This window comes from Leptonotus elevatus, chromosome 14 (genome assembly GCF_054856555.1).
Source record: "Leptonotus elevatus isolate MCC_2025b chromosome 14, RoL_Lele_1.0, whole genome shotgun sequence".
Taxonomy (NCBI): domain Eukaryota; kingdom Metazoa; phylum Chordata; class Actinopteri; order Syngnathiformes; family Syngnathidae; genus Leptonotus; species Leptonotus elevatus.
The window spans coordinates 5,123,320-5,150,229 of NC_141252.1; the positions used below are offsets into that span (position 1 = coordinate 5,123,320).

At 44.8% G+C, this 26,910-nt stretch overlaps 2 protein-coding genes and 2 non-coding genes across 7 annotated transcripts; all 4 read right to left on the reverse strand.

The window, feature by feature from the left end:
- Window positions 1–67: 67 nt before the first annotated feature.
- On the reverse strand, window positions 68–20,855 carry arid4a (AT-rich interactive domain 4A). Of its 4 annotated transcripts, none has more exons than XM_086095692.1 (25): window positions 20,747–20,855; window positions 19,510–19,562; window positions 19,331–19,441; window positions 18,634–18,699; window positions 18,469–18,559; window positions 18,300–18,379; window positions 16,879–16,973; window positions 16,680–16,812; window positions 16,510–16,589; window positions 15,298–15,374; window positions 14,970–15,142; window positions 14,477–14,549; window positions 14,305–14,399; window positions 12,837–12,934; window positions 12,526–12,739; window positions 10,951–11,267; window positions 10,317–10,478; window positions 9,127–9,202; window positions 8,835–9,057; window positions 5,332–5,397; window positions 3,407–4,597; window positions 3,227–3,331; window positions 2,984–3,133; window positions 2,291–2,437; window positions 68–1,195 (listed from the first exon to the last, which is right to left on the reverse strand). In XM_086095692.1, exons 2-25 carry the CDS (start codon window positions 19,513–19,515, stop codon window positions 1,095–1,097), a joined length of 3,930 nt encoding a protein of 1,309 aa, XP_085951818.1. In that variant the 5' UTR covers window positions 19,516–19,562; window positions 20,747–20,855; the 3' UTR covers window positions 68–1,094. The 4 variants fall into 4 exon arrangements, with proteins under 4 accessions (XP_085951818.1, XP_085951817.1, XP_085951815.1 ...); XM_086095691.1 differs by having other exon boundaries at window positions 3,407–4,594; window positions 9,121–9,202; XM_086095689.1 differs by having other exon boundaries at window positions 9,121–9,202.
- A 708-nt stretch (window positions 20,856–21,563) lies between these two features.
- Window positions 21,564–26,746, reverse strand: psma3 (proteasome 20S subunit alpha 3). Its single transcript, XM_086094553.1, has 11 exons — window positions 26,579–26,746; window positions 24,867–24,949; window positions 24,661–24,784; window positions 24,453–24,554; window positions 23,735–23,808; window positions 23,596–23,668; window positions 22,863–22,928; window positions 22,218–22,264; window positions 22,014–22,081; window positions 21,760–21,824; window positions 21,564–21,682 (listed from the first exon to the last, which is right to left on the reverse strand). The coding sequence occupies exons 1-11, from the start codon at window positions 26,597–26,599 to the stop codon at window positions 21,638–21,640; spliced, it is 768 nt and encodes a 255-aa protein (XP_085950679.1). The 5' UTR covers window positions 26,600–26,746; the 3' UTR covers window positions 21,564–21,637.
- Window positions 21,892–21,971, reverse strand: LOC147162704 (small nucleolar RNA SNORD53/SNORD92). Its single transcript, XR_015097179.1, has one exon. It is a non-coding gene; the product is annotated as a small nucleolar RNA SNORD53/SNORD92 (small nucleolar RNA).
- On the reverse strand, window positions 23,004–23,084 carry LOC147162705 (small nucleolar RNA SNORD53/SNORD92). Its single transcript, XR_015097180.1, has one exon. It is a non-coding gene; the product is annotated as a small nucleolar RNA SNORD53/SNORD92 (small nucleolar RNA).
- Window positions 26,747–26,910: the final 164 nt, after the last annotated feature.

The window sequence follows — 26,910 nt, forward strand, 5'->3', positions numbered from 1 at the left end:
CCATGTGTGCTTGCATGATACACACCAGTCTCACACATCGTTCTCTCACTGCACATGTGCACACAAGTGATATTTAAAAACTTTTATTTGCCCAGGAAGTGTTTCCATGGCAGCTGACAGAAGCGTACAAAGTCTTCTCTTAAAAATATTATAAATCATTCTTTACATTTTCGCATTTAATCTTATGTACACAGAAGTCCACGAACGAACCAGGAAATGGCAAGTGGAGCGGAAACCAGAAGAAGCGAGCGGGCCACAAAATGTCTGACGACATTCATCTGAAGCAAGGGAGAATTTTTTTTTTGTTCCGTCGGAAATAAAACTTCCAACTAGTCCTCCTCTTAAACTCAAACTTCCTCACTGCAACGCAACACAAAAACAAAACACCTTTATTTATTCAACGTTTTCCTTTTTCTTACCAAAATAGAAGATATAATATAGAAAAGTTTAAAAAAAAATTTTTTTTTTACTTTACTTCAAAATTTGGTGTCAAAAAAAATAATTTGCATATGCAGCTACTTTGGCTCCTCCCCCTGAACCCGCAGCTGAACTTTGACCCCTCGCCCCAAAGAGGTCAGACTAAAACTGGGCGAGCTGGAGAAGGACACAGACACAGGAAGTACACAGAGAGAGGAAGTGATGACAAGATGTACATAGGAGTAACAAAGTAAAAAAAAAATGGCAGCAGGAAGTGCAGAACACACAGGAAGTAAGAAAGAACAAAACTGACAGAAGTGATAAAAGAGGGGAAAAGGGAGCAAATCTGGATGCTGACAGCAAGTGAGGAAAGAAAGTAAAAAAGGACCAAGGAGGTTGTCAAAAAGGCAAAAATTAAGGGGGGAGGGAATAAGGGCAGGAAGTAGAGAGGAAGTTCACAGTTGGAGGTAGGAAGTTGGAGGAAAAACAACGAAAAGAGGAAGGGTTCAGGTCCCCTTAACCCTGTGAGGCTGCCTGCCTAAGTGTCAAAAAGGAAGTCAAGTCTTTTTGTGTGGTCCGTCGTGTCCCCGCTGCGACCGAGAGTCAGTCTGTCCGTTCGTGCCGCAGCCCGCTGAGCGGCATCCATCCGTCCCCGGGGGTTGTGGGCGGGCGTGTCATCACCTGCACTCCACAGCTAAGGTGCTCTGAGTGGGCGAGGCAGAGGACGGACTCATCGTGTCTGAGGAACCCGAGGACGTGGACGCCGTTGTGTTGGACACTGACAGGAAATGACACCACGCGTTTAGAAAAATGCTTGCATGTTGACATGGAGGACCAAAAGTGACAAAATTAAAAATGAATAAAAGTGAAAATAAAAACGGACATACAAATATATAAATGGAAATAAAAACACACATATATATATATATATAATGTGTGTATATATATATATATATATATATATATATATATATAATGTGTGTATATATATATATATATATATATATATATATAGATGTGTATATATAGATATATATATATATAGTGTATATATAGATGTGTATATATATATATCTATATATATCTCTATATATATATAGATGTGTATATATATAGATGTGTATATATATCTATATATATCTCTATATATATATCTATATATATCTCTATATATATATAGATGTGTATATATATAGATGTGTGTATATATATATATATATCTATATATATATAGATGTGTATATATATAGATATGTATATATATATATATCTATATCTCTATATATATATATATATATATATATATCTATATCTCTATATATATAGATGTGTATATATATTTACCCATAAATAAATATGAGTAAAAATAAAGAAATAATAAAAATTAGATAATTTAAAAAAAAATCTAAATAAATGTCAAAATAAATATATAGAATTAAATATCAATCAATGAAAACGCTCTGCTCTCACATTGATTTACTTCATGCTGCAGACACAGGATGAAATGTTATTCAAATGAGGGGGCGGTCCTAAGCGTGTCTTGGGTTGGACTCTGCTGTTGCAAACTGCCTTTCAATGGTCAAGTTAGCGGGTCACAAGATAGTCCATTGCTGGAGCTTTTCATGCAAGTTGTTGAAACTTCCTTGTTCGCCAACCCAAGACAGGCTTAGGACCGCCCCCTCATTTGAATAACATTTTGTCCTGACAGAAGGTCTGCAGCATGAAATAAATGTGAGAGCAGAGCATTATTTATTTTTTAATATTAATTTTGTTGTTTTTATTTCCATTTATTGAATCATTATTTCAAATTTTGGCAGGTTTGGTTCTCCATAGCCGATGAGCGCGTGCGTCGGCGTGCGTCGCTACTCCTTACCTTCCCGCTCCTTCTTTTTTAAGCGCTTCCTGCGTCTGTCGATGGACGCCACCTCGGACTTGAGGCTCATGTAGTATTTCCTGATCTCCTGCAGCTTGTCCTGCAGGAAGGAGATCCTCTCGCTGCTCGACATGCTGTCCAGGGCGTCTGACCGGGAGAACGCAGACGGTCACGCGCGCTCACGCCACATTGACATCAACGTTTTTTCGTCGTCCCATCATCAAGGTCATGTTTGTTTTAGGCATGGGCCCATTTTGGATTCTGACAGTTATCGTGAACAATATGGCGTTATCATGGTATTAAAATTACAGCTCTAAAATGACCTCTTTTGAATTATTTGGGTGAATATTTGTTTTTCTATTTTTAGAACAGACCCATGGGCTTTGTTGTCCTGGGGTCGAAATCAAACTCGCCGGCACCATTTATTTTGTTCTTATGTCCTGCTTTGTCCTTCTCGCTCTGGAGGAGAACAAAGTTAATTGGAGGCAGTTAACTGTAAAGAGCTGGCTCGTTTCCGGCACTCTGCTAGAAGCCGATCATATTGTGCTCAGCTTACTCGTTCCCTCAAAAAAGCGAAGAGCTCATTCCTGATGACAGCTAGAATGAGCAGTTATTGAAGCCTCCAATTTTTAAAAGCACAAAGCGGGAATGTGCCCTTGCCTAATTTGTTTTGTGTGCGTTTATGTGCGTTACCGAGTTGGAAGGTCCACTTGTAGGCTCGCTGTGGCGAGGTGGCGCCATGTTTTTCTTTGGCGTGCGGCGACGCGGCGCCGGGACAGCGAGACTTGTTGGATTTTGACAAAGATGAAAGACGCGACTGGTCCTCGCTGTCGCTGCTGTGACCTGATGGGACAAAAGAGGGAGGAGTCAGGAGGAAGTGACATGACGAAGAAGAATTCATGACGTCATGCAAGATGGAAGCAAGGGTGACGTCACCTGTGCTGTTCTTGTCCGTCTTGGAGGTCCCGCCGGTGCGCTTGTGGTTCCGTTTGTGTTTCTTGGAGGTGGGGCTTGCCTGACACTCCAACAGACGCTTCTGACCTGGCGGGGTGAACGGCGACAAGGTTACAGGACATACACGTAACGCGAGCGGGGCCGGGCGGGGCGCAACACTACCTCGGGCCTCCTGCGACACGTCGACGTCCGGACTGGACTGGTCGTCCGCCTCCTTGTCTGCGTCCCCCACCACCACCTCAGCCTCCATCTCGGGGTTGACGCTGGCCGGGTGGAGCTCCTCAGGACAGGGGGTGGCGCTTGAGGCGGCGTCGGGGAGGAAGGGGCGGTGGGGCGACGGTGGCCGCTCCCTGCCGATGAGGAGGGGCTCCGAGGACGGGTTGGGCTTGTCCTTGTCATCGGGGTCGTCCAGGTCAACTTCGTGGCAAAGTAAAGCCTCGGCGCCCATTTGCGGCTCCTCGCTTGGGACGGGGCCGAGGGCCTCCTGGGCCCGGGGCGGCGTACCAAGCTCGTCCTCAGGACGCTCTTTTGACTCCTCGTCAACTTGCACCTGGTCCGCCCTCACTGCTCGATGGTTCCGCCTCTCCGCCTCGGCGCCGCGCAGGGGCGACGGGAAGGACTTGGGAGACATGCCGGCGCAAACCTTGGTGGGGCTCGCACACGACTTTGGGGAGGTGGGCGTCATCTCTTCCTGCTTCCTTTCAGGGCGGAGCTTCAGCTCCGGTTTCTCCTCCTCTTCCTCACTGGCGGAGTCCGTGTCTGAGGGCGTGGTGGTCGGGATGGGGGCCGGGGCTTCTGGCTGGAGGTGCGGCGCGGGGAGGCAGTGGAGGACCACCATTGGCTCATCCGGTCTCTTTAGGACACTCGGAGGAGGATGCAAAGGAGATCCAGGACTCGCGGCTGTGGGCGGACTGGAGATTTTCGGAGGAGTTTCACAGTTGTGAACCTTGAGTGTGGGCGGCGACAAAGGCGGCGTCTTGAGGTTGGCTGACGGTGCCTCCTGCAGATCGTCAGGCTGTGAGGTCGGCCTGTCTGGGGAAGAAGAGGCGGGGCCCACTTTGACGACTTCCGGCTCATTGGTGAGCTCAACTTTCACTTTGAGAGCTTCCTCTGCCGGGCTGTCCTCGTCTTCGGAGGGACTCGCGACCTGGCCGGCGTCCTCTCGTGGCGTGCTGGGACGGGGTGGCGTGACAGGAGGTTGCGTCGTTACGGCGACGACCGCGTCACTCGACACGCCCTCTTTCACTTGACATGCGTTCTCCTCCCCCTTGTCAGGTCTCCCCCGCCATGGCGACACTTTCTTGTCAGGCGGCTCTTCCGATTCGCTCTCAAGCGTCGAGTTGTCAGAATCTTCTGCAGAGTGAGAACATGATGGGACTGTTCGGCTGACATGGGAGCAGGGGAACTAAAACTAGATATCAAATGTACATAAAATGCTAATTTATGCAAACGAGGATGGTATCCAGCACTAAGATCAGCCCAACAAACCAGCATTAAGAACAAAAAATGTACTGTCAAATGTATTAGTGGTATCAAACTTGCGTTGATTTTTTTTTTTTCCAACGATGTTTTACTTTCACTCCCTACATTTGAACACGTCTCTTACTTCTACATCCGGCGCTACTTTTTTCAGCCTTTGCAGATGAAATAATATTTGAATTATTAAAATCCTTCCAGACTATTATTCTGCTGGGCAATTTTTGTTGTTGCCGATTTTCCCACATAAGAACAACATTTTTTGGCGGGTTATCTCATGTTTTTAGTTGTTATAGTGGACGGCAGGATAATATAACTTACCAAGCTTTTATGCAACTTTTTTAACATGAATATCATGCAAAACAACTTGCGATTGTGATTGCTTAGTTAAGATGCTATCATGAACCAGAAGAGTTGACATCATCCAAATGATGTCTTATTGGTTTAGACACGCAAATACGTCATGTCCACTGCAACCATCTATGGATCTGAAGGAATTAACTCATTTAGCATGGAGATTGTATTTTGTTTGTTTGTATCTGTATGTTTACTAAAGAAACAGAACTCCCCCCCGCTCGCCTGCAAATGTGAACCGACGACACCCGACTCACCGTTTGAGGCGTGGTCCGAGTCGTACATCCCGGATGTCTTCCTGGTCCTCCTGAAGCGTGACCCGCCTACAGAAACAATGGACCAAGAAGATGGCGGATGAAACATTTGCGGCGTTCGGAATCATTGACTTATTTCCAGAGGTGGCAAATCCAGAACCTATCAACCCTGCCACAGTTTGGCTTGAGCCCCAGGTGCTAACACAATTGTCATCTTTTTGGCTGTAAACACCACCACAATAGACTTGCACGTAAACCAGCACCATGGGAGCTAGCTAGCTAGCACCTGGGGCCCAAGCCAAACAGTGGCAGGGTTTTTACTTTCTGGACATGGATTTGCCACCTTTGCTTATTTCTTACTCACTCTATAGACATTTTCATATGGTGAATTATTTAGTTAATCGGACAAACTGAAACGTACGTGAACATTTTTTTTCTTTGCCAAATGGTGACTTGGGAGGAAATATGTCTTCTGAATAATATACAGTCAGTTGAATAAATATTGGAACATGGACACAATTGTCATCTTTTTGGCTGTAATGGACTTGAAATGAAACAAACAAACATGTGCTTTAAGTGCAGACTTTCAGTTTTAATTTGAGGATCTTTCCATCCAAACCAGGCGAACAGTGCAGCAATTACAAAAGTTTGTATATGTTGCCTCACGCTTTTTAAGCCGGCAAAAAAAGTAAAGGGACAAATGGAAAAATAAAAACTAAATCAAACTTTCACTGGCTTTTCAATTGTTTGACTTGCGGATTTCATCTTTGCAAGCCTCGATTGCAAAGGTTTTGGGTTCCAGCTTGTTATTTGGGGGGGCTTTTCCCCGTCATTTTTGTCTTTAGCAATGCTCAATCGGATTCAGGTCAAGTGATTAATTTGGCTACTGCATAGCATTCCACTACTGCCTTCAAAATGTCTTTGCTGGCTTTCGGCCCATCCGTCCGCGCGCGCTAGCCAATGAGCGCTAAAGCTTTTGGCTGAATATAAGCAGACTGTCAAAAAACACTTGAGATATCTTTGTCTTTTTTGTCAAGAGTCACTTCATCAAGAAATGCAAGTAAAGCCGTTCCACCCCCATAAATATTGGGACAAGGACGCAGTTGTCAACTTTCGGCCTCTTGACACCACAACGCATGAAATTTGAAATGAAATCAACAAGACGCGCTTTGAATGACGGCAATTTGTATATGCTGCCTGCCACTTTTGAGCAGTAGAACAATCAACAATCCGGGGGGGGGGGGGGGGGGTGTTGTCATCTGTTGGGATGGCCAGGTGGGCGTGTCCGGATGTGCTCCCTTGGATTTGCTGATGTGACGATGAGAGTTTTGGAGTCTTGTGGGACGGTCGGATTTTTTGCTCATAATGTTTCAACAACTCATTGTTGAAGTGTCGTCACTTCAAGTGTCGATGGACAACAAACGCAAGGCAGACGACAAAAGCAAACAACGAGTGGAATGTTATGCAATGGCCAAGCCATGTTCGTTTTATTTTACATCCATTGTGATGGTGTTTAGAGTCAGAAATATTTGGACACAATTGTGCCCATTCACCCAATATGTATGGCCAGGAAGTATATATTCATCTCATCGTATGTGTTCATTTGAATTTTAGAAGAAAAAAAAAACCTCCATCAGGGGTTCCAGGTTCGTGATCCTGCTATTTTGTGATTTTTTTTCTGACCAGTTATTACTCAAATTGTGTTATTTTAGATGTAATTCCACTGTCAGCCACTAAACGGCAGCACATTGTTGTGTTGAACATTCTGCAAAGTTGAGAAGAGTTGAAACGAAATATTTCTAGCTCAACCTTATTTTTGCGGAGCACAGAAAGATTACGGAATCTCTCAAAGTAATGAACCTCGGTAGATATGAAAGAACAAGGATGTCGGCAGACATTTGTGCACAACGCTGTACAATTACTACGACAAGGGAAATGAGAATAACCTTTCACAGTTGAAAAATAAAAATAAAAAAGTCCCCATTGCGCTTGCTCTCACTCGACATATTAAATCCTAAGTCTCAAACTCGGGTCCTCGCAGTCCTAAAAGTCTTGCCGTTTTCCCTCCTCCAACACAGCTGTATCAAATGATCAGGATCGTTATCAGGTTTCCGCAGATCCTTTGAATCAGGTGTGTTGGAGGAGGGAAACCTCTAAAGCAGGCAGGACCCACGTTTGAGACCAAGATGTTTAGGAAACCAGATCTCCCAGAGCTCTCAGACGGCTCTTAAAATTGGATTTGTTGTTGCTTTATTTACATTGATCAACCATGTTTCTGGCTTTTTGACTGTGTGGCCATTTTACTGTATTAAACAGTCATTACTACTTTACCTCAGCGACGGATTAATTTCAATGTACATCTTTCACGCCGCTGGGTTGCGCCGCTGGGCTTCCGTAGCAACTACCATTCAGCACGGAGGCTTTGGATACAAGCAAGATCGCCATGGCGATTCAAAAACAAACAAACTATATTACAGAGGAGACTTCACAGCTACATTCAGAGAAGAAGCTGACGAGAGTCTGACGAATCATGATGAATGGTCGCTGGATCGCTCGGGAGTTTCTGACAGCAAGTCCGAACAAGACCAGACCCTGTCTAAAAGGAGCCAAACCCACTCACTGGAAGTGGCAATGCAGTTCAACGTATAGTAAAAGCTTATAGTAAAAAAACGGACTGCTAGATGTGATGGACTCATGTTTTTGGCAATACAAGCCTGATAATCAATAAAGAGAGAAGGGCTTTATTAGCTACTCAAAACAGGGAGTAAATAGTAATAATAACCATATGAGGCGATTACGTGATTGCGAGAGCGCAAGCCATCAAAATAACGACTCTGGGAGATCTAGTTGTTTTAAAATTCTGGCAGTGCTAAATGTGTTTGTATTGTTCTAAAATTGTGTTTAAAAAGTGACGTTAAATGCTGTAAAAAGATGCCAAGGGAGTATTTTGCCAATTGGACTTATTGAAGGGGGTTGTTGGGAACGTAAGCCCCGTTATGGTGCGGTACATGCATTTTTTTTTCTGCCGTGAAAAAACATTTAGTTCTGATTCCATGGAGGAAGATTGTACGATCTGACTTACTCATCTTGACTGGCTCGCTTATCCCCCCCCCCCCCCCATGAAAGCATTTACTTGAATCTTGAAGGTTACGACCACTTGAGACGCGCGTGACTTAGTCCCATCTGTGCTCGTTGCATCAGAATGCATTACAGAGTTTCAACGTGATGCTCATGAAAGGAAGCTACTGTGAAAGGATCGCCAAGTCAGCTCACTTGTGGAATTGACCACAAGTGATGCGCTTCGTCTTACAGAATAAGAGTGGAAGACAAGGCAAAGGCTACATGCAGTCTCTTGATCGTCAATGTCGTGAACTACTGTAGATGCTAACATATGCTCATCACTACACATTGCAACAGCACGACAAAAGAGCCAACTGGCTAAATTGGGCCTAATGTAGCGGCTCGGGAGGGATTGCGAACGCTGTTTGACGAGTGGCGTGGCTTACTGTCGCCGTTGGCCATGTTTGGCGGCGTCTCCATGCGGACGCTCTTGCCGTTGGACCGCCCCTCGCCGCTCGGCGTCTTACGCCTGGGCGGCGCATTAGTGGGCGTGGTCCGGAGCTGGGGGCGCCCTCGCTTGGCCGCCACGGGCTTGGGTGGCGACGGAGGTGTGGACATCAGCGCCACCATCGGGACCTTGTCCTCCTCCTTGTCCGCCTCCTCTTTGTTCTAAAGTCAAAGTTGAGAGGTCATTCAAAGCCCAGGCGGCATAAGCAGCAAGCGGTGACTCACCTTCACCTTCTTCCTGGTTCTCTTCCTGGTTCCTTTTTCGGCAGGCCAGATGATGCGGTCGGCCTTCACCCATTCGTCGTACCTAAGAGGAAACAAGCCGGTGAGTGAACGACATGCAAGTCAGAAGGAAGTCTTAAAGTGGTTATTTGGTGTACGCCTGCCTGGCAAAAATAAAAGGAGACGACTAGGGGTGCCAGGCGATTAAAACGTTTAATTGTAATTAATTGCATGACTTCAATAGTTAACTTGCGATTAATCGATATCATGTTTTCGTACTCTTGTTAACATAAATGTGGGGGGAAAAGCTAAACTAAGAAATACGGCTGCATCTTTTAGTCATTAGTACTAAGTCATAAAATTGAGTTAAAATTAAAAAGATGTACTACTGTACTAACCCAGCGTGATATTGATTTGTGTTGGTCATTTTTCTGACACTAGATGGGATAATTGCATTTGTAAGACGTGACAGTTTAGTGCATTTTTCTTTCCATATTAAGAGCTAGCTAATCTTTAACATGAAGTAACTTATAAAATTCTGCACATTTATAAAATTGTAAAATACAACTTGACCCCAGTTTCCACAAATATTACCGCTAAATTTTGACGTGGATGTGTCTTCTGCATTGTGACTGGAATTCCCCCAGTTTTGATTGCAAGAAAGGGCTGGTCACCACTCTTGCGCACTCATTTTGACACCCTAGAGTCGACTAACTCTTGTGTTGAACACAAGAATTGGTCAGCACAAAAACATACGTTTTCAAACCATCAACAATTTAAAACACTACCAAATGAAAAGTTTTCTGTCATTACTGCATGCCAACTGGAGCAGGGGTCGCTTGGAAACGGTAACATGGGGAAGTAAATGCGTGACGTGGGTAAAAGGTGCGGTGGGGGCGGGGAGATGCAACAAGCACTCCATGGAATCATTGACAGGTTACTCGATGCCAGCAAGATTGGTTTGTGACATGGCAGCACAGCAGCTTCCGACCGGCGTGGCCACATTAGAGTGCCTTGTTGTCAAAGAGTGGAAAAGCCCAAATGTCTCAATGGCAAATGCTAACATTGGGTTGATCATTTTTAAAACATTATTTTGAAAAAAGAAAAGAAAAAAGTTTTGCAATTTTTAGAGCGTGTTTGTTTTTTGTGATGAAATAAAATAATGCTAAACGCTTACACGTTGGTTGGTGCGAACCCACCTGACGTTCCAGCCGTAGTAGTGCACCAGGTAAAAGTGCTCTCCGTTGTCGGTGTCCCTCTTCTTGATGTGAGCTTCATAGATCTTTTGCGTCTTTCCCCGGCCGTACTTTACTCTCACCTTCGTCCCCGTCACGGCGTCGCATTCCCCCTCGTCCTCGCTCCTAAACACAATTTGGACGTTGGAGATTAATCTGTGTTAATACATGATTAATGCGATCACTAATTAGTTAACACTTTAAACTTTGACAGCACTACTTGTATGTCAAATCCGGAAAAAAAACAATGATGGCCAACAAAATGTTAATAAAAAATAAAAAAAGTAAATCTAAATACGAGTACGAGCATGTTTCTGTGTTGAATGCTTTGGGGGGCGTGGCCTAGTGCGTATCACACTCTTGACTTTATCTTCGGTTGACCTTTTAATTCAGGATTAGCGCGTCCTCCATCCTTAGAGCGAGTGCTGCCATTTTCTATTTATCCCCTTTGACTTCTTGTGCATTCCAATAAAAGACTCAAAGGATAAATGAAATCACCGGCAAATAACATTTTGGCTTGCAACACAAAGCAAAACAAAAACGACCAAGCATCGGCTCAAGATATGTTACGTGCAAAATCTAGTCAAAGGAGGCCCACCTGGCTCCCAGTCGCCGTTCCCGCTCTTCATCCTCGTCGTCCTCTACATCCAGGTCATCCTCCTCCTCCTCCTCCTCTTCTTCTTCTTCTTCTTCCTCCTCCTCCTCCTCCTCCTCTTCCTCCTCCTCATCCTCATCTTCATCTTCATCTTCATCTTCATCTTCATCTTCATCTTCATCTTCCCCAGATCCCCTGTCGGAGCCGTCCACACGTCGGCTGCTACGCCGGCGCGTGTCCCTGGGCTCGTCACTGTTGTCGTCTCCTGCCTTAATGGCCGGCTCCGCCTTGGCCGCAATGGGGCCACATCGCCTCCTCCCCTGCACGGGACAAGATGGAAGACATCAGAGACGGAAGTACAGCGGCAGGGCTGGGCAATGAGGCCTTAAAATTAATATGTATTGTTTTTTACCCCTCAATAATATAAATTTGGACTTTATTCTATTTGCATGTTGAAAAGAAATGATCAATGTTCAAAACAATGACACATATTGCCAATTCTTTCGTCTTTGCACTGGCTTCCTGTTAAAGGGATACTTTTCAGCAGTCAAAAGTTAATATTTTGTTGTTGGCCCTGAGCAGTGGAACAATCTGCCCTCTCCACGTTCAAACTGCTCCCACAGTGACGGGTTTTAAGTCTCATCTTAAGACCCACTTTTATTCCTTGGCTTTTAGTTCAGCGTGAATTGGACTCTCCGTGTTTCATTATTATTATTATTTATTTATCTTTTTAAGTTATTCAATTATTTGTAATTTATTCATTTCTTTATTTTACGTATTGTTTTTATTGACAGTTTTTTTTAAATAGCTTGTTTTATGTGTATGATAGTGTGCGGATTTCAATGTGCAGCACTTTGCAAACGCTCGTTTTTAAAATGTGCTATAGAATAAAGCGGATTGAACGGGGGACACATTGAAGATGACGAATGACATGTCCCAATCATTTATCATGTTTGTCGAAGTTTCAGGCGAAAAACATCCAGCGATTACTATTTGTTGTTGATCGTTCAGAATGATAATTTTTTTTTGGGGGGGGGGGGGGGGCTTAGCCTGGTGAGCCGGGCTAATAAAACGCTAGGGCACATGTGTCAAGATCCGGTCCTCGAGGGCCTGAGTCCTGCAGGTTTTCGAGGCGTCACTACTCCAACACACCTGATTCAATGATCCGGATCATTATCAGGCTCCTGCAGAGCTTCCTGATGAGCTTAAATATGAATCAGCTGTGTTGAACGTGGGAAACCTCGAAAACATGCAGGACTCAGGCCCTCGAGGGCAGGACTTTGAGACAACTGCGCTAGGGGGAAAGCTTGGACACATTCGCACCCGTCTCACAAACTCAATTGCCTTTGAGTTTTTGTGACAAGTTGAAAATATGAAATCAATAGCGCTGATTCAAATCAGAAGTTTGTACAACGCTATTATACTGACTGCACTTTTGTAAAATAGCTGCACTTTGTTTGCAGCTCAATGTTGGTAGAAACAGCGCACATGATGAAGGATGTGCTTACAACTACGGAAGCTGCAAAAAAAAAAGAGAAGAAAAAGAAAATGGATCTCCTGACAAGCTCGGTGACTCACCTTGAGGAACGTTTGTTTGTCCTTCTGCTCGTCCTTGTCGCTTTCGCTCTCAGACTTGATGCCTTTGTCCTCCCCCTTCTGCGTGGCCACGCTGAACTCGGTCCTGGTGCTCCTGGGAATGGTGTGTGCTTTGGGGGAGCGCGGGTTGTTGTGGTGGATGGTCCTGAAGGTGATGCAGGCAGAGCGGCAGTACTCCTCAAAGCCAAAGAGATACCTGCCAGGGGGAGTGGAGTGGAGTGGAGCGGGGGGGGGGGGGGTGAACGTTCGCTCGAGGGGTCGGCCGGCGTGACCAAGACATCAAAAAGGCTTACTTCTTGTACGCCGTCTTGACGTTGTACGACGCCGCTGAGTTGAGGATGGGGATGCCCAGATCCATGTAGATCTGCTTCCACTCTGTGCCGCTCTCAATCTGACACACAAAGGCGCCATTTCAGAAATATAAGGGACATTTTCACATATTATGGTCAACAACCACACTGCATTTCACTTTGAAAATAAATGCATTTTAGACGGAGCCTCATTGTTGTTGCAATACACCAGAGCGATCTGTGATCTGAAGGGCAGACCATTTGCATTCCCACCATAGCACAAGCTTTAAATTTCATTTCCAAACTTCAGACCATGCGAGCTCATCCAACACATCTTGAGGAACTTTATTTCTTTGCAGCATGCAACATTCCCACCTGAATGCAGGCAAGTGACACATTTACACATTTCTTGACCGATTCAAGAACCTTCCAATTTTCAACATTGAGCTCAATCAGGAAATCTACAGAACTCATCATCACATCCCCAAAACACACACACTCAACTGCCAAATTAAGAGAGACTTTATATATGATGTAGTGCTCTCACTATCAAATATTTCTAGAATCGCTTAATCGGATTCATAAAATGTTTGCATTAAAGTGTATTAAAAATAATTTGTCCCCTGATGTTTATGAACCAGCGATTGGTGTTTATTTTGTACTTTGTATTCGTATAGTGATTTTAAAAATAGGGGTGGGGGGGGGGGGGGTTGATGTGCTATGTTAGCGCCGCGGTTGGGTCATTGTTTTCCAAAGTAAAAAAACCAGATGTTTGCAAATGTCTTATTTTGATTAAACACAGAAGATAATCGGGCTTCTTTCATGAAGGACCACAGAAATCAGTAAACAACTATTGTTGATATGCTGAAATCAGAGGATTTGAACCATAAAAAAAATTAATAATGAAAGGATTATTAAAATTCGATTAATCTGACAATTGATTACTTTTTTGACAGCTCGAATATTCTGTACCTCGTTCAAAATTGCAGACAATTTACATATTTATCTAAATGTCCACCTAAGCAATTCAAACTACAAAATGTTCAGCTCGTTGACGACATACAGTATACAGAATTATTTATGACATTCCCAAAACTCCAAGATTTCCACACTAAATTCCCAAGATTTGACATATTTACTATGTTTGATTCAAACCATTTCTAACATTGTGGATTTCAACGAGTCAATGAATTCAAGGTGATTTCAGTTCAGTTTCAGCTCTTCAGCAATCACATGCATTTTTAACAGGGAAAAAAATGGTTTTCCATTAAGTCACGCTGTTGAAAACCACTTAGGCCATAAACAGTTAATAGAGTGCCATCTTTGTGCAACCCAGAAAATTATTTCACTGTACAGTCTGACAATTATTTGTACAATTGAGCGGCGCCGTGTATTTCTGTTACTACCCGTGCGTGAGCCACGCACCATTTGTGAATCACTGATGTATCGGGTGGACGTGAGACCAAGTTACCTTGCGACAGCCACCATGTTGGAACACCAAGCGGAAGAGCTTGAACAGGTTCAAGTCTTTGTAGCCCAACACTGGAGGCTTGTTGATGGACGTTCCTGGTGGAGGCGTGCACACACACACACACACAGTCAGGAAAAAAAGTGCACGTCTCACGGCCAGCTGCCAGACTCACCTCGGTCCTCCATGAACTTGTAGAGCTGCTGCAGGAAGTGATCTCGCTCCTCTGGGTCTGGCTCCTCCTCGGGCTACACACACACACACACACACCCCCACACACACACACACCCCCACACACCCCCCCCCCCCCCCCCCCACACACACACACACACACACACACGCACGCACACACACACACACACACACACACACACACACACACACACACACGCACACACACACACACGCACGCGCACGCGTGAGACGTCGGAACATGTGGACAATTGATGAGATGAAGTACACAATCATGACAGGAACATTTGGAGCGCCTCATGTCCATTAAAGGGTGAAAAAAAGAAATATCCGGCTAGTAATTGATTTTATGGCTTACTGGAAATTGATCAGTGTTGGCGGCTCCCCAATTTGGTTGCCACATTTCACAACTTCCCTCTAAGAAACTGGCAACATGAGTGGAACATTTTGGTGAAATGATGAGAGAGGGCTCTGACCTCTTTGATGAGCTTCTTCCTTTTCTCCTGCTCGTCCACGTCGTCGTCCTCGCTCTCTTTCTCCTCCCCGGCGTCGTCGTCGCTGGTGGACGAGTCCAAGATCTGACTCATGTCCATCTTCCACACCTCCGGGACCTCCCTGCGCCTCGCAAATGCCTGAGCCGCTTCAAAGCCTGGAGAGGAGTCACGAGGTGAGGAAGCAGGAGTGGTGGAGCGGGGAGAAGAGAAAGAGGTGAGAAGAAAGAAGAGAAATGAGGAAATGGATTCAGGAGGAGGAGCAGGAGGGACGAGGATGTGGCGGTGTTTGATTGCATGAAAGGAGGCTGACCGCGCGTGTTGGAGAGCTCAGACTTGTTGATGCTGATGGAGTTGAGGGGGTGCACGTTCCTCCTGGAAACCGTGAAGCTGCGGGAAACAAGACAAATGTTAGCTAATGCTGCGCCGCTACGTTACAAAGCTACGTCGACCGCATCCCGACTCCCAATTCATCGACAACTGATCAGTTATACAATTGCTTAGGTTTGTAATTGTCCAAATCCTGATTTCAGTCTCTCTCGCTCTCAACGCTCGTCAGTTGTCCTCCAAAAAAAAAATAAAAAATGCCTGTCATTTTGTGTCGACTCAAAATAAGACATTTGCAAACATTTGCTTTTACTTTGGAAAACAATCAACATTTTTGACAGTTACAGATCAAACCAGCATAATTGATTGATGGGGGGGGGGGCAAAAATAATACTTATTTAGAACCAAACGTATGAACAACCTGTAAGTGATATAGTTAGTTAAAGTGGAAGTTTTCTCACAAGTGGATGCTGTTATAGAAAATAATTATTTAGCATGTATTAATTTTAAGTTTATTTTATTTTAATATTAAGTTTATACTGCATTGTGGACACCTGTATTTTCTTTAACAATGAGCTTTTCATTTCTTGTACATGAAGCAATATTGAAGTGACCAGATTGCTTGCTTTCCTGTCTAGCTGAGCCTCCCTTTCTCCTCCCAAAAAGCCTAACGATGCAGCATAAAGAATCTTCCCATGATGATAGACTGCTATGTTAGACTTGTGTATATTTGAAGCTTGAAATATAAAGAAACCCAGAAGACCAATTGTTTTCCAGACCGTTTCATGCATCTCACCCAACTTCATTTACGAGCAGCAGTGACTCCGAACCTGAAATGTTCGGGGCACAAAGTGTCATTCCACCCGTGTAAATTGTCCCTTTCCCACTCCTTCTTTTTACGATATTACAGTTGGTGTCGTGCAGGAGTTTGTCAGAATTGTTTTGGGGGGAGAATTAAATCAGCAAATGTGCTGCTCGCACATGCGCGTGCGAGTAGATGACAAATGTACTTCAACGGGCTCAAATTTTAGGAGCAAAATGTCACCAGTTCGTGGCAGACTGGAATCCTATGTTATATTTTTGGGGTAAAAATAAGCTTAATAAAATGATTTACCCAAACGACCTACCCCTTATTACGAACCAAATGAAACTCGTATCTCAAGGCGCCGCTGTTTAAGAAGCGATTGACAAAACTCACAACTTGGAGTCACTGAAGGACCTGACCAGACATTGATCCTTCTTCACCACCAACTCGTCGTTGCAGCTCGGAGACACCACCTACACACGCGCACACACCAGGAAGTGTTCACACATGACAGCGCACGCCAACGTGACACGCAGCAAAAAAACTAAGCTGGGTCGCTTTACCAGCGCCAGGAAGCAGGAGGCGGGCTGCTCCTCCTTCTTGACGCTACAGACTTTCCCCAACAAATCATCGTTCAGCCTCCTGCTGTCGTTCTCGTCGTCGTCGCTGGACGACGACTCGTTTTCCTCGTCCGCCCTGAGGGAAACCTGGCAGTCAGCGCGCCTCCTCTTCGCTCATCCCAAAATTCACCCAAAGACTCACACAGCCTGCGAGGAACGCCGTCTGCGGTTGGACTTCTTCCCGATGACCGGCGTGCCAAAGTGTTCCGGGTTGGTCAGTGGAAGCTGGTCCAGCGTCTGAAGAGGGAGAAAAAAAAACAACACATGAGCAGGACCACGAGGACGGAGGAAGAACAAGAAGAAGAATGGTAGGCAGAAGAAGACGGGGAGGAAACGGAGGACAACAAGAAACTTCACAAGTAGAAGAGGAATCCCAGAACGAATAACAGACAAATAAGTCAAGACGAGAAGAAGGTGGAAAATAAGAAGGGGTTGAAAAGAAGAAAGCCACGGAGAACAGGACGGACATTTCCACACGTCAGTGTTGAATGTCTTAAAAACGGCGTGACGTTTGAAAAATACGTGCGCGTGGCCGCGGATCCACAAATTCGCAGGCGGAATTGAATATTTACAAATGCTGAGTCATTCATGAATTGGGGAGAGAGAAGCTGAAGTGGAAAAAGAAAAACAACAAAAATGGAGACAACAAGAACAAGAAGAACAAGATGGAGGAAGAATCAAAATAGAAGCAAGACGACTACAACAAAAAGGAAGACAAGGAGAACAAATATGGACTTGAAAAAAATCTGACAACTGATTAATGAGTAGATTCGTTTAGAAAACATGTCATGAATAAACAACAAAAACAGGAATTACAGGCTGAACATTTGACTGTTTCAGCACTTTGTCCATTTAGGATTTGCTCAACTCCACAACAGAGAGAAATGTTCAAGTTCAAAACTATGAATAACGGATCAATTTATCTTTAGATTCAAGGCGTATTTGTATATGCCGTATTTAAGCAACGTGTCGTGACTGGCAAAACATGATTCATTTTCATGTTAAGTCACATTTCGTCATTATTTTCTTTTGCAGTCAGGGGCCATGAATCTGTCAGGTCACCCAAAGTTCACTGGACACATTTGATCAATAAATATGTGGCCAGCTCTTAAAATATATATATATATATATATATATAAAAAATAAAAAAAAAAGGTCGTCATGTGCCAAAAATCAAAATGGAGATTTTTACATATTCAAATTCTGCACTGAATTCCCTTTAAAATTATATATAATACATGAACGTACCAAAAAAAAAAAAAATGGACAAAGTTACAGCAAATTTAATGTTGGAAGGTAGAAATCCCTCGTTTTAAGAAAAACGGCTTTTAAGTTTTGGTACTTCCATCTTTCAAATGTCCATAGCAACCAGTATCTTAGGAAAAAGATATCATTCAGGAACTGTTAAAATATCAGTGGAAAGTCAATTCCAATAGCAGGCAAGGCCTGATTTGAACCCTTTAAATGTTGAGGAATGATTGCCGTTTAAATTCAAAATCTCCAGTCAATTGTGATCATTTGGTCCCGATGGATGAATTGGTCGGGTCCGAGTCCTCAACTCACCTCGCTCTCTGCAAAGTGCCGCTCGCCCTTCAGGCACAAAGACGACCGCCGCAGCGTCTTCTCGTCTCCATCGTCAAAAACTGAAAGACAAAGCATGTCGACGCGTGGGTCGCACGCACTGAGAGCGCCCCCCCCCCACCCAACCCCCCACCCCTTCACGCGTACTCACCGACGGTGTAGAGGCTGGCGTCCGTCAGCTTGCTGATGACGGCCTCGCTACACACGCCCTCGTTCGTCTTCACCTCCACCGTGGAGCCCACCTACCGGCGCACACGCAGCGTTACGACAACATCGTCATTGCCACAGTCATCGTCATGGTGATGAAGCTCCTTACCCTGAGGGGGCCTTTGACCTGATCATCGTGGACCACCTGACTGGTGCTCTCCCCTTTCAGAGTCACCTGCAGAGAACAACAAAAACAATTAGGGATGGGATAAGAAACGGTTCCAATTCAGTTATCGATACCCAAAAATGCTTTTATGTCTCTGGCGATATGAGTGCAGGGACTAACGCCGCCGCAATTCATAATACAATATGCCTGTTCCAAATAGGTCATCAAAACACAAAGTAAAATGTGTGTGCTAACGCTAGCTTCCAGACACGACTGCTCGTATGTCAGAAATGAAATTAGGCCATCAGCCAAATTGTGTTTCGCTTTGTAGATGGTCGAGCATCCCCGCCGTGCTGCCACAAGAGGCAAATTTGCATCACATTAAGAATTTTGGGTGAAATGCACCGTAACTCTCAAGTTAGCCATGACACTGCATAGCCCACAATGCTTCTGTTTACATCACGGATGAGCCGGATTACCGCTACTGCTCATGTGCTGTCACAGACAGGCATACAGACGTTGCGATCGTTTCAAGAGAAACACTAAGCAACAAATAGATAAGTACTTCAATAAATGATTAGTCGACGATTAAATAATTGTCGATGATTTTCATTGGCGACGTAGCCGCGACTAGTTAGCTCATCATGGCAGCCTTACCGGTGAGTGAATTTGGGCTATTTTGACGGGAGTTCCACCTCACCTTGACCTTCACCAGCCTCTTCACGATCTTGATCTTGGCCTCGCAAAAGGCCCCTCGGTACTTGGCGCTCACGTCCGTGCCCACAGTCAGGTAGGCAGGCTCGTCGGCTGCCTGAAAAACACACACAAAGATCACATACATTACTTTGATGACATCGCCATAAAGTGCAAAACACTCACCTTCATCTTTTGTGCTTATTTGAAGAAGTCCAGCTCGGAAGCTTTGTGGATTGCTGAGACAGAATGCAACAGAAAATGTGTTAGAAAAGTACACAAATAAGTCTAAGCGCATAACAATACCACGCTAATTAACTAGAAGATGCAACACTTGAATCTGAAATATTCATATAGTTATTTATGTCTTATCGGGCATATAGGTCTCGCTTTTTGCGGATTACCACCTACCTGAAGTATGCCTTTAAACTCTTAACTAGCTAATAGTGGATATTACCGTTAACTTCGTGGAACCTTACAAAGTTGAATCCAGGCATCTTCTGCTAGTTAGTTATGAAGAAAAATACAGTTGACTCGAGAGACCTTGATGACTGAGAAAGTACCCAAACATAAGAAACACAAGAGTGGGGACCCCCTCCCCCTTCCCTCCTGCCCTGTTGGATCAGAACAAATATGTCAGCTCCTCCTTTACTTAAAACCAGTTTCCGTTAGAGAAAAACAACCAACCCAGCGAGCTAGCAGCGGCCGGTTCGGCCGGCTCGTCCGTGACCGAGCTGAGGAGGTCCCCTTCCCGCTTTCGCGTTGAGCTGGGCTGAGTGAGTCACGTCGCCATGTCAGCTCAGCTAGCGCGGCTAACTTTAGCTCACACCGTTCTTTCCCCTTCCTTCCACTCCCGAGCGGTTTGATAACGACGGTCAAACGGGGGACAGCGCAAAGCGGGCCAGCCGGCGGCCGGACGGACAGAATGCAGCCGAGTTAACCGGCCGAAAGTACTCGCGGCTGGAGGGGACGAGGTGGTGTCGGCGGTCGGTTGGTTGGTGGCTGCGTCCGCTCTCCGGCTAGCTGGAGCTAACATGCTAAAGAGGCGAGCGAGCGAGCGAGCTAGCTAGTTTTCCCGTTGGTTTAAAGCGTCTTGCTTACGTCCACTGACTCGTAGGCTCAAAAGAAACTAACTTTGCAGCCGACTGCGTCATTCGATATGACATTAAATAAGAGTCCGTCGCTTTGGATTTAATTATTTCATATTCGGCTGTTTGACAAAAGGGCACACACACACACAAGCTTTCACATTTCTTCAGTGCGAAAACAAGCCGCGGCTGCCATTCAATTCGCGGCTGCTGCTCGTGAGCGCGACGAAAGCGGACATCTTCTGACACCCGCGCGGCCTCGCCGGCCGCCCGAGTGTTCCCGAGCGGGGCGGGCGACACTTTTCGGGGTCGTAAAATAAACATTTTATACTTACGTTCAACGAAGCGTCTCGCCTGCCTCTCGCCCGGGCTTGCGACGCGATACACGAATAACAAGCTGTTGAGTCCGGAGCTGTGTTGCCGGCCAGCCCATTGGCGGAGAGCTCGGCGCTGCTCGTCACCAAGCAAAGCGATTGGCCGGGGGGATCGACGGTTTTAATTGGTCGTAAGTGTTGCGCTTTAGTCATTGGTGGCTACGAACGCGGCGCCACAAGGAAAATTGCGACTCGTGCTGCGCAACTCCCCAATAAGAGGAAGCGTGGGAAGGAAAGCTCGCCATTGCTTTGCCGCAGTTTGTCCTAACCGTGAGGCGCAACGCGATTGGCTGAGCTGGCTTCCTTGTCTGGGAAAAGACACGCCCCGATACGTGCCGCTTTGCTTATGGAGTTCACAGTGACACACGCAGAAGACTCCGTATACAAAATAGCCGCACGCTTTCCGCCCCCGATTCGAGCGCGGTCTTCCACGACTTCCGGCCAACCCCAAGTGAACATGTACCGGTACTTGTGTCCACTTTGCGGGAATACACGACCTGCTTGCCGTGGCACAATAATGCCGAAAGCTGTCTTGGCAACGGCGTGCGACTTAAGCTCTCAAGTGTGTGTTATTGGCGCTCCAATTTCACGCGAGACAGCATTCCTCACATCTCGTCAAAAGCTCGACTTGCGTTCGAGCGCACAAAACGTTCATTCCAAGCGCCACTTGTGAGCACATAACGACAATGGATGCTTTTACGTAACAGGAAACTGGTGACAGCGAGGCCATATATGGTCATTCGGTCAGACAAACGAGCATGGAGACACAGAGAGGGAGCAGGCTGGAAACATTTGTTTATTTTTAAAGCAAAACTAGAAAACATGAAAAATGAACAAGAGTCGGTGGTGGGTTCACATGTTGTCTTCATCCGAGTCGTCGTCCTCCTCCAGTGAATCCTAAAAGATGTAGCGCAGAGTTTAAAATGCAGTACATAAAATGCATGTGTGCTTTTGCGCGAGTGCGTGCGTGTCACCTTGGCGTATTTCTCTGCTTCCTCCCTGACGTCTTTTGGGACGAGTACGTGTCGTCCGTTTGTGACTGCGGAGACAGAAAGTGGTTAGTCGCCATGGTAACCGGCACGCATCAGATGTGGAGAACCAGCGGGCGGGTCAGATAGCCAAGAGGAAGTGACATCACAGGAATTCAGTCCAGTAAGCGAAACCTTTTGGAGTCTCATCATCCCCGCGAGTGAGCGAGCGAGCGAGCGAAACGGGCTCGTGTTCTTACTTTCTCCGACCCAGCTGAGCTCCAACTCGAACGCTTTGTCCTTCACTTCGTCGTGAACAATGTAGATGCTGAAAACACACACGCACGCACGTTGTCATGATCCAGTAGAACACCTTTTAAATAATAATAATAAAATAAAACGTTAAAAATAAACTTGCGTCAAGTCAACAATGACAAATCATCTGTCATCGGGCAGCGACTCACATTTTGGCGACCTCTTTGACCAGCTCTCTGCACGTCATGTCCTTCATCTGCAACACAAGGTCAAATGACATCACAAACTCAGACAAGGTCATGTGAAAATATGAATTACGATGATTTTGGGCATAATTGAAATCACGATTAGGACCAGGATCATTTACGCTTTGCTACAAAACAAGAAAATGTTTCAATGTAAAATATAAGACAAATACAATTCTTTGAAACACTATAATTATGCAAGTTCCTTTTGAATGAAAAAAATAGTTATTTTAAAAAGGTGCAAATATCTACATTTAAACAACTCAAAATCAGCATTGATCATCTTTTTTGGGGGGACGATTGTGTTGATTTTGTAATTGTGGAGTGTAATAATTGAAATTGTAATTGAATTTCAAAACAATTAATTATAAAAATAGCTGTCGATTAATTTGCTAACCGATTAGTTGAGTTCTAACATTCCAACCTCACATAAACATGGCGTCAGATGTATCGATTGTAATTTCCTCTAGTGATGAATTATTCTTAAAGATCATGAGCGTGATTTAAAAAGTCCCAAAACAAATTCAAAATTACATTTTGTAGAGGCAGTAACTGGTTAAATAATTCAATAATTGTAAATAAAGATTGTGAATGACGTCAGACGCTCACCTGCAGTTTTTCAATTTCTGTCTTGGCAGCTTGTTTGGCTTTGCCAATAGCACAGCCCCAGTAACCCTGAAACACACACACACCAATTGAGAAACAAAGAGGTGTGCGGGTGCGACCATGGCCACAAAAGGTGCACGCGTGCGGTCAGACAGCCAAGAGAAAGTGATGGCATCACGTGACATCAGCATGTTGAGCGAAACCTTCTCTGCATCATCACACCCGCTCGTGCAAATTTGCAAACATTTCACACGTTGGAAAGTTTCCATGGGAATTCACGGGAACAAAACAGGACGTGGAAAAGTCAACTCGCTGATTGGATGTTTCGAATTGGTCACCTGCAATCCAATCATTTCGTGGTCAAGTTTGTTTGTTCTTCTGTCAAGTAAAAAGATCATCTCTGGCCAAAAGGCCAAAATTCATCAAGTTGGCAAATATTCACCGCTCGAGTGACAAAGCGACGTTATCGACCTTCTGACTTGTAAAAAAGGACGATGACCATTTTCATCAAAATGCCAAATATCGGCACGATAAAACATACTCCCTATTACAAAGTTTCTCCTCAAATGACGCCTTTGATTAGCAAATATTATGCCCCCCCCTCCCCTAAAATAAGTTATTTATTTATTTATTTTGTAATGGTTGTTTTCCACTCAACGTTTTCAAACTGTCCATCCGAAATTCCCATGTAAACGTTTCCATCCCTCGACGGGCGGCGGCCATGTTGAAGACTCACGTATGAGACGCCCGAGGGGTCGACCATGTAGAGCTGCGGCCCGTCGTCTTTGTCGTGGGAGCCCAGGATGAAACTGCAGAGCGCAACGGCGACACACGTCAGCCAGGCGGCGGGCCAGGACGGCGGACGGGAAACTCACCTGCAGCCGAAAGGTCGCACGGCGCTGTAGAGCGTGTAGGCGTGCACGTACATGGCCACGCGATCCGACAGGTGCTGCGGGAAATATCAAGCACCGTTAGCGGACGCCCACAATAATCACCAATACACACAAAACGTACATTCGATGTATTTATGCAGAACTATTTTTTTAATGATTATTTAATTAATTCATTTGTATTTATTTCAGTTTTTTTTTAATATGCTGGGGCATACAGAAGCACAGCAGGTGGCAGCAGAGTATACGAGATCAACCAGGGCCATGTTGCAAACAAGCAGTTTCCCCAGATTTGTGAACATTGCTGCAAAACGGAAACAGATCAAAAGAAAGAAAGAAAGAAAAGACTCTAATCGGTCCTTTGGTAGGTTCCATGTTTTTATAGCCATAGAACAGAATATTCTGTGGGCCTTGCAAAATCAGTCCAAATCCAGTCAAACAGCCGGGAGCGAAGGGGGTTGCTTCAATGAAAATTAGTTCAAATCTAAGGAAATTCAATGATCCCGTTATGTTGGTTGTGTTTTGACGTGTTTGGTTTGAGAAAACCTGTAAAAGTGTCTTACAAATTCCTAAACAGGGCTGAGAAATTCAACCAACTCAAAGCGACATCATAAATGTCGTAAAAGGCCATTTTCTACATTTGCGTCATTTCAGTCCGCCGGCGTTCTTTTCTTTTTCTGCAACGACTCGTTTGAAAGTTTACCTTGAGAGGGATGTCGTGTCCGTAGCTGGAGCGGAAGTTGGACGCTTCTTCGCGGGACACCTGAGCGAGCGAGCGGGCGTCTGCCAGGAGACCCGCCACGGCCTGGGGAAGGGAGGGGCATCAGGCGGTTACCGTGGTTACACGCCACAGGCACATCAACCGCGAGCCCAACCGTCCGGCCCGAGTGCTTATGTGTGTGTGTGGTTACCATGCCGACGTGTCTGTCAATGTTGAAGATGCGTTTGTTGGAACCCTCTTCGTACAGTTTGGACAAAACCAGCTTCTCCACACCAAACACGACGCCATCTTTGCAGCGGATTCCGATGGCTGTGCTGAACATGAACCAAAAAAAACCCAACACACAAATGTTAGGATTCGTCTTCTGTTTGCGTGACGTGCCGCGAGTGCACCCACCTGCTGTTCTCAACAGCCTTGATGGCGTACTCCACTTGGAAGACACGTCCGTCAGGAGAGAAGGTGGACGCCGACAAGTCGTACTAGAACACAACACAGGCAGACAGGAAGTTTGCAGTTAAGTAGTGTGTTCAGATGGTGCTTGATGACAAAACAAAACGGGATTGCCCAACATGCTTGTCACGCAACTATGCAGGATAACCACCAATATTCACAAGAATCGCAGGTTAGCGTGACCATTTACAAATAAAATAAAAAAACAAAAGTTGATTAATTCCATAATTCCATTCAAATAGTTAAACTTTTATGGATTATAGATTCGGGGCCCAAAATTTTAACAACTCCAATTATTGTTATTTGACATCATTTGGTCTTCGGGCTGGTAAAACCCACGAAAACGGGAATTTAAAAAAATTGGACTACTAGGAAGAAATCACAATGTAAATCTCAGTTTTTGCAGACAAAAAAAACGTAATTAGGTTGGCATAAAAAAAAATCGAAACAATATGTCCATCTTCACTATGATAGACACGTGTGAGATAAGCATTGATGCTAACTAGCGGTTAGCGTCATTCGCGATTACCTTTTAAAACTGAATTTTCGTATTTAAAAAAATAACTGCCACTTGCAACTCACCAGAATGCGTATGGCATTCAAATATTTACTACTACTGATGCTCACCAAGCGATGAAACGTGTGGAGAATCTCAAACGAATGTCGACAGAGCACGAGAGCGACACGCGCGAAGTCCTTCACGCCACAAAATGTTCATTCTCCACCGCGTGGCCAAATCACAAGCCAGAAAACTGCCGTAAAACTGCCGTAGTAAAACTGTCGTAAAGCTGTCGTAAAACTGTCGTAAAGTTGCCGTACTGTGGTGTCAAATGAGCATCGCGCAAAAAAAAAAAACTGGCTTACGCGGTAAATACAGCTGGGCAACACTTGACAAACCAGGCAAAAATCACGTCATCTGAAAAGCTTTTATCGTGATAAATACCCAACGAGATCAGTTTGACTTCTACGCAGACTCCTAAACATTTGTTTTCTTTTTAAATCTTGGTTGTTGCTGGTGTTTTTGTTTTTACAATTTGGTCACAAGCCCTTTTGTGTCTTTTCGCGAAGTTTTCATTTTGTTTTGCCACCGAAAATAGGCTGTCATCGGCATTACCGGCCTAATCATAACACTCTAGACTAAGTTTATAAGGTCTGCTTCTTAAATGTGGAAAATTATTCAATAAACACGGACACTAAACGGCGTGGCAGCAATACGCTATAAAGTGTAAACATATATAACAATCAGATTTAAAGTGAGCGCTTTTAATACCGAGGTTTCCAGTTCAGGCACATCCAATATGGCGGACTCGCTGACGCATCCACCCGCTCAGCGAGGCATCGCCGTATACATATGTATGAATAAAATAAACCTCGGTTATTCTCGAAGAGTGCGAGCGAGGTTTCTAATGTTTATAGCGAATCATTCTCGCTATTTAGTCGAACTGCAACACAAGAGTTCGGATCGCTTTTCGTTTCAGTTTAGCATCGCGGTGCTAGGCCAGCCTCACTGCAGTGAAGTGACTCAGCAGGCTAACAGCCAACTCGTAGTCGCTAGTTAGATGCTGCTCTTCGTGAAATACTTTGCCCCAAACACATGTTGAAAACTAGAGCAGTTAGGTATAGAAAATAAAGCGTGTTATGTGAGACAAAATACTTACCCCGGTCCCAATGGAGCTCATTTTGACGCCAACTGTTGGTCCAGCGAGAAAGTGCAAAAGCTAAGAGGACTGCGTTTGCTATAGCATCAAGCTAGAAGTATTCGGACGAACACTTCCGGCAACCGCCTTCACAATAACAGGTACTTACTACAGATACGAAAATGTGTTTGCAAATGAGTAAATAAAAAATATAAAAAAATAATAATAGAGGGTGATGATAATAATAATAGATTATGATAATAATAATAATAAATGAATAAATAAATAAATCACGCCATAAACATAGATACAGGATACTAAGGCCTTGTTCAGACTGGCAGCCCAAACCCAAT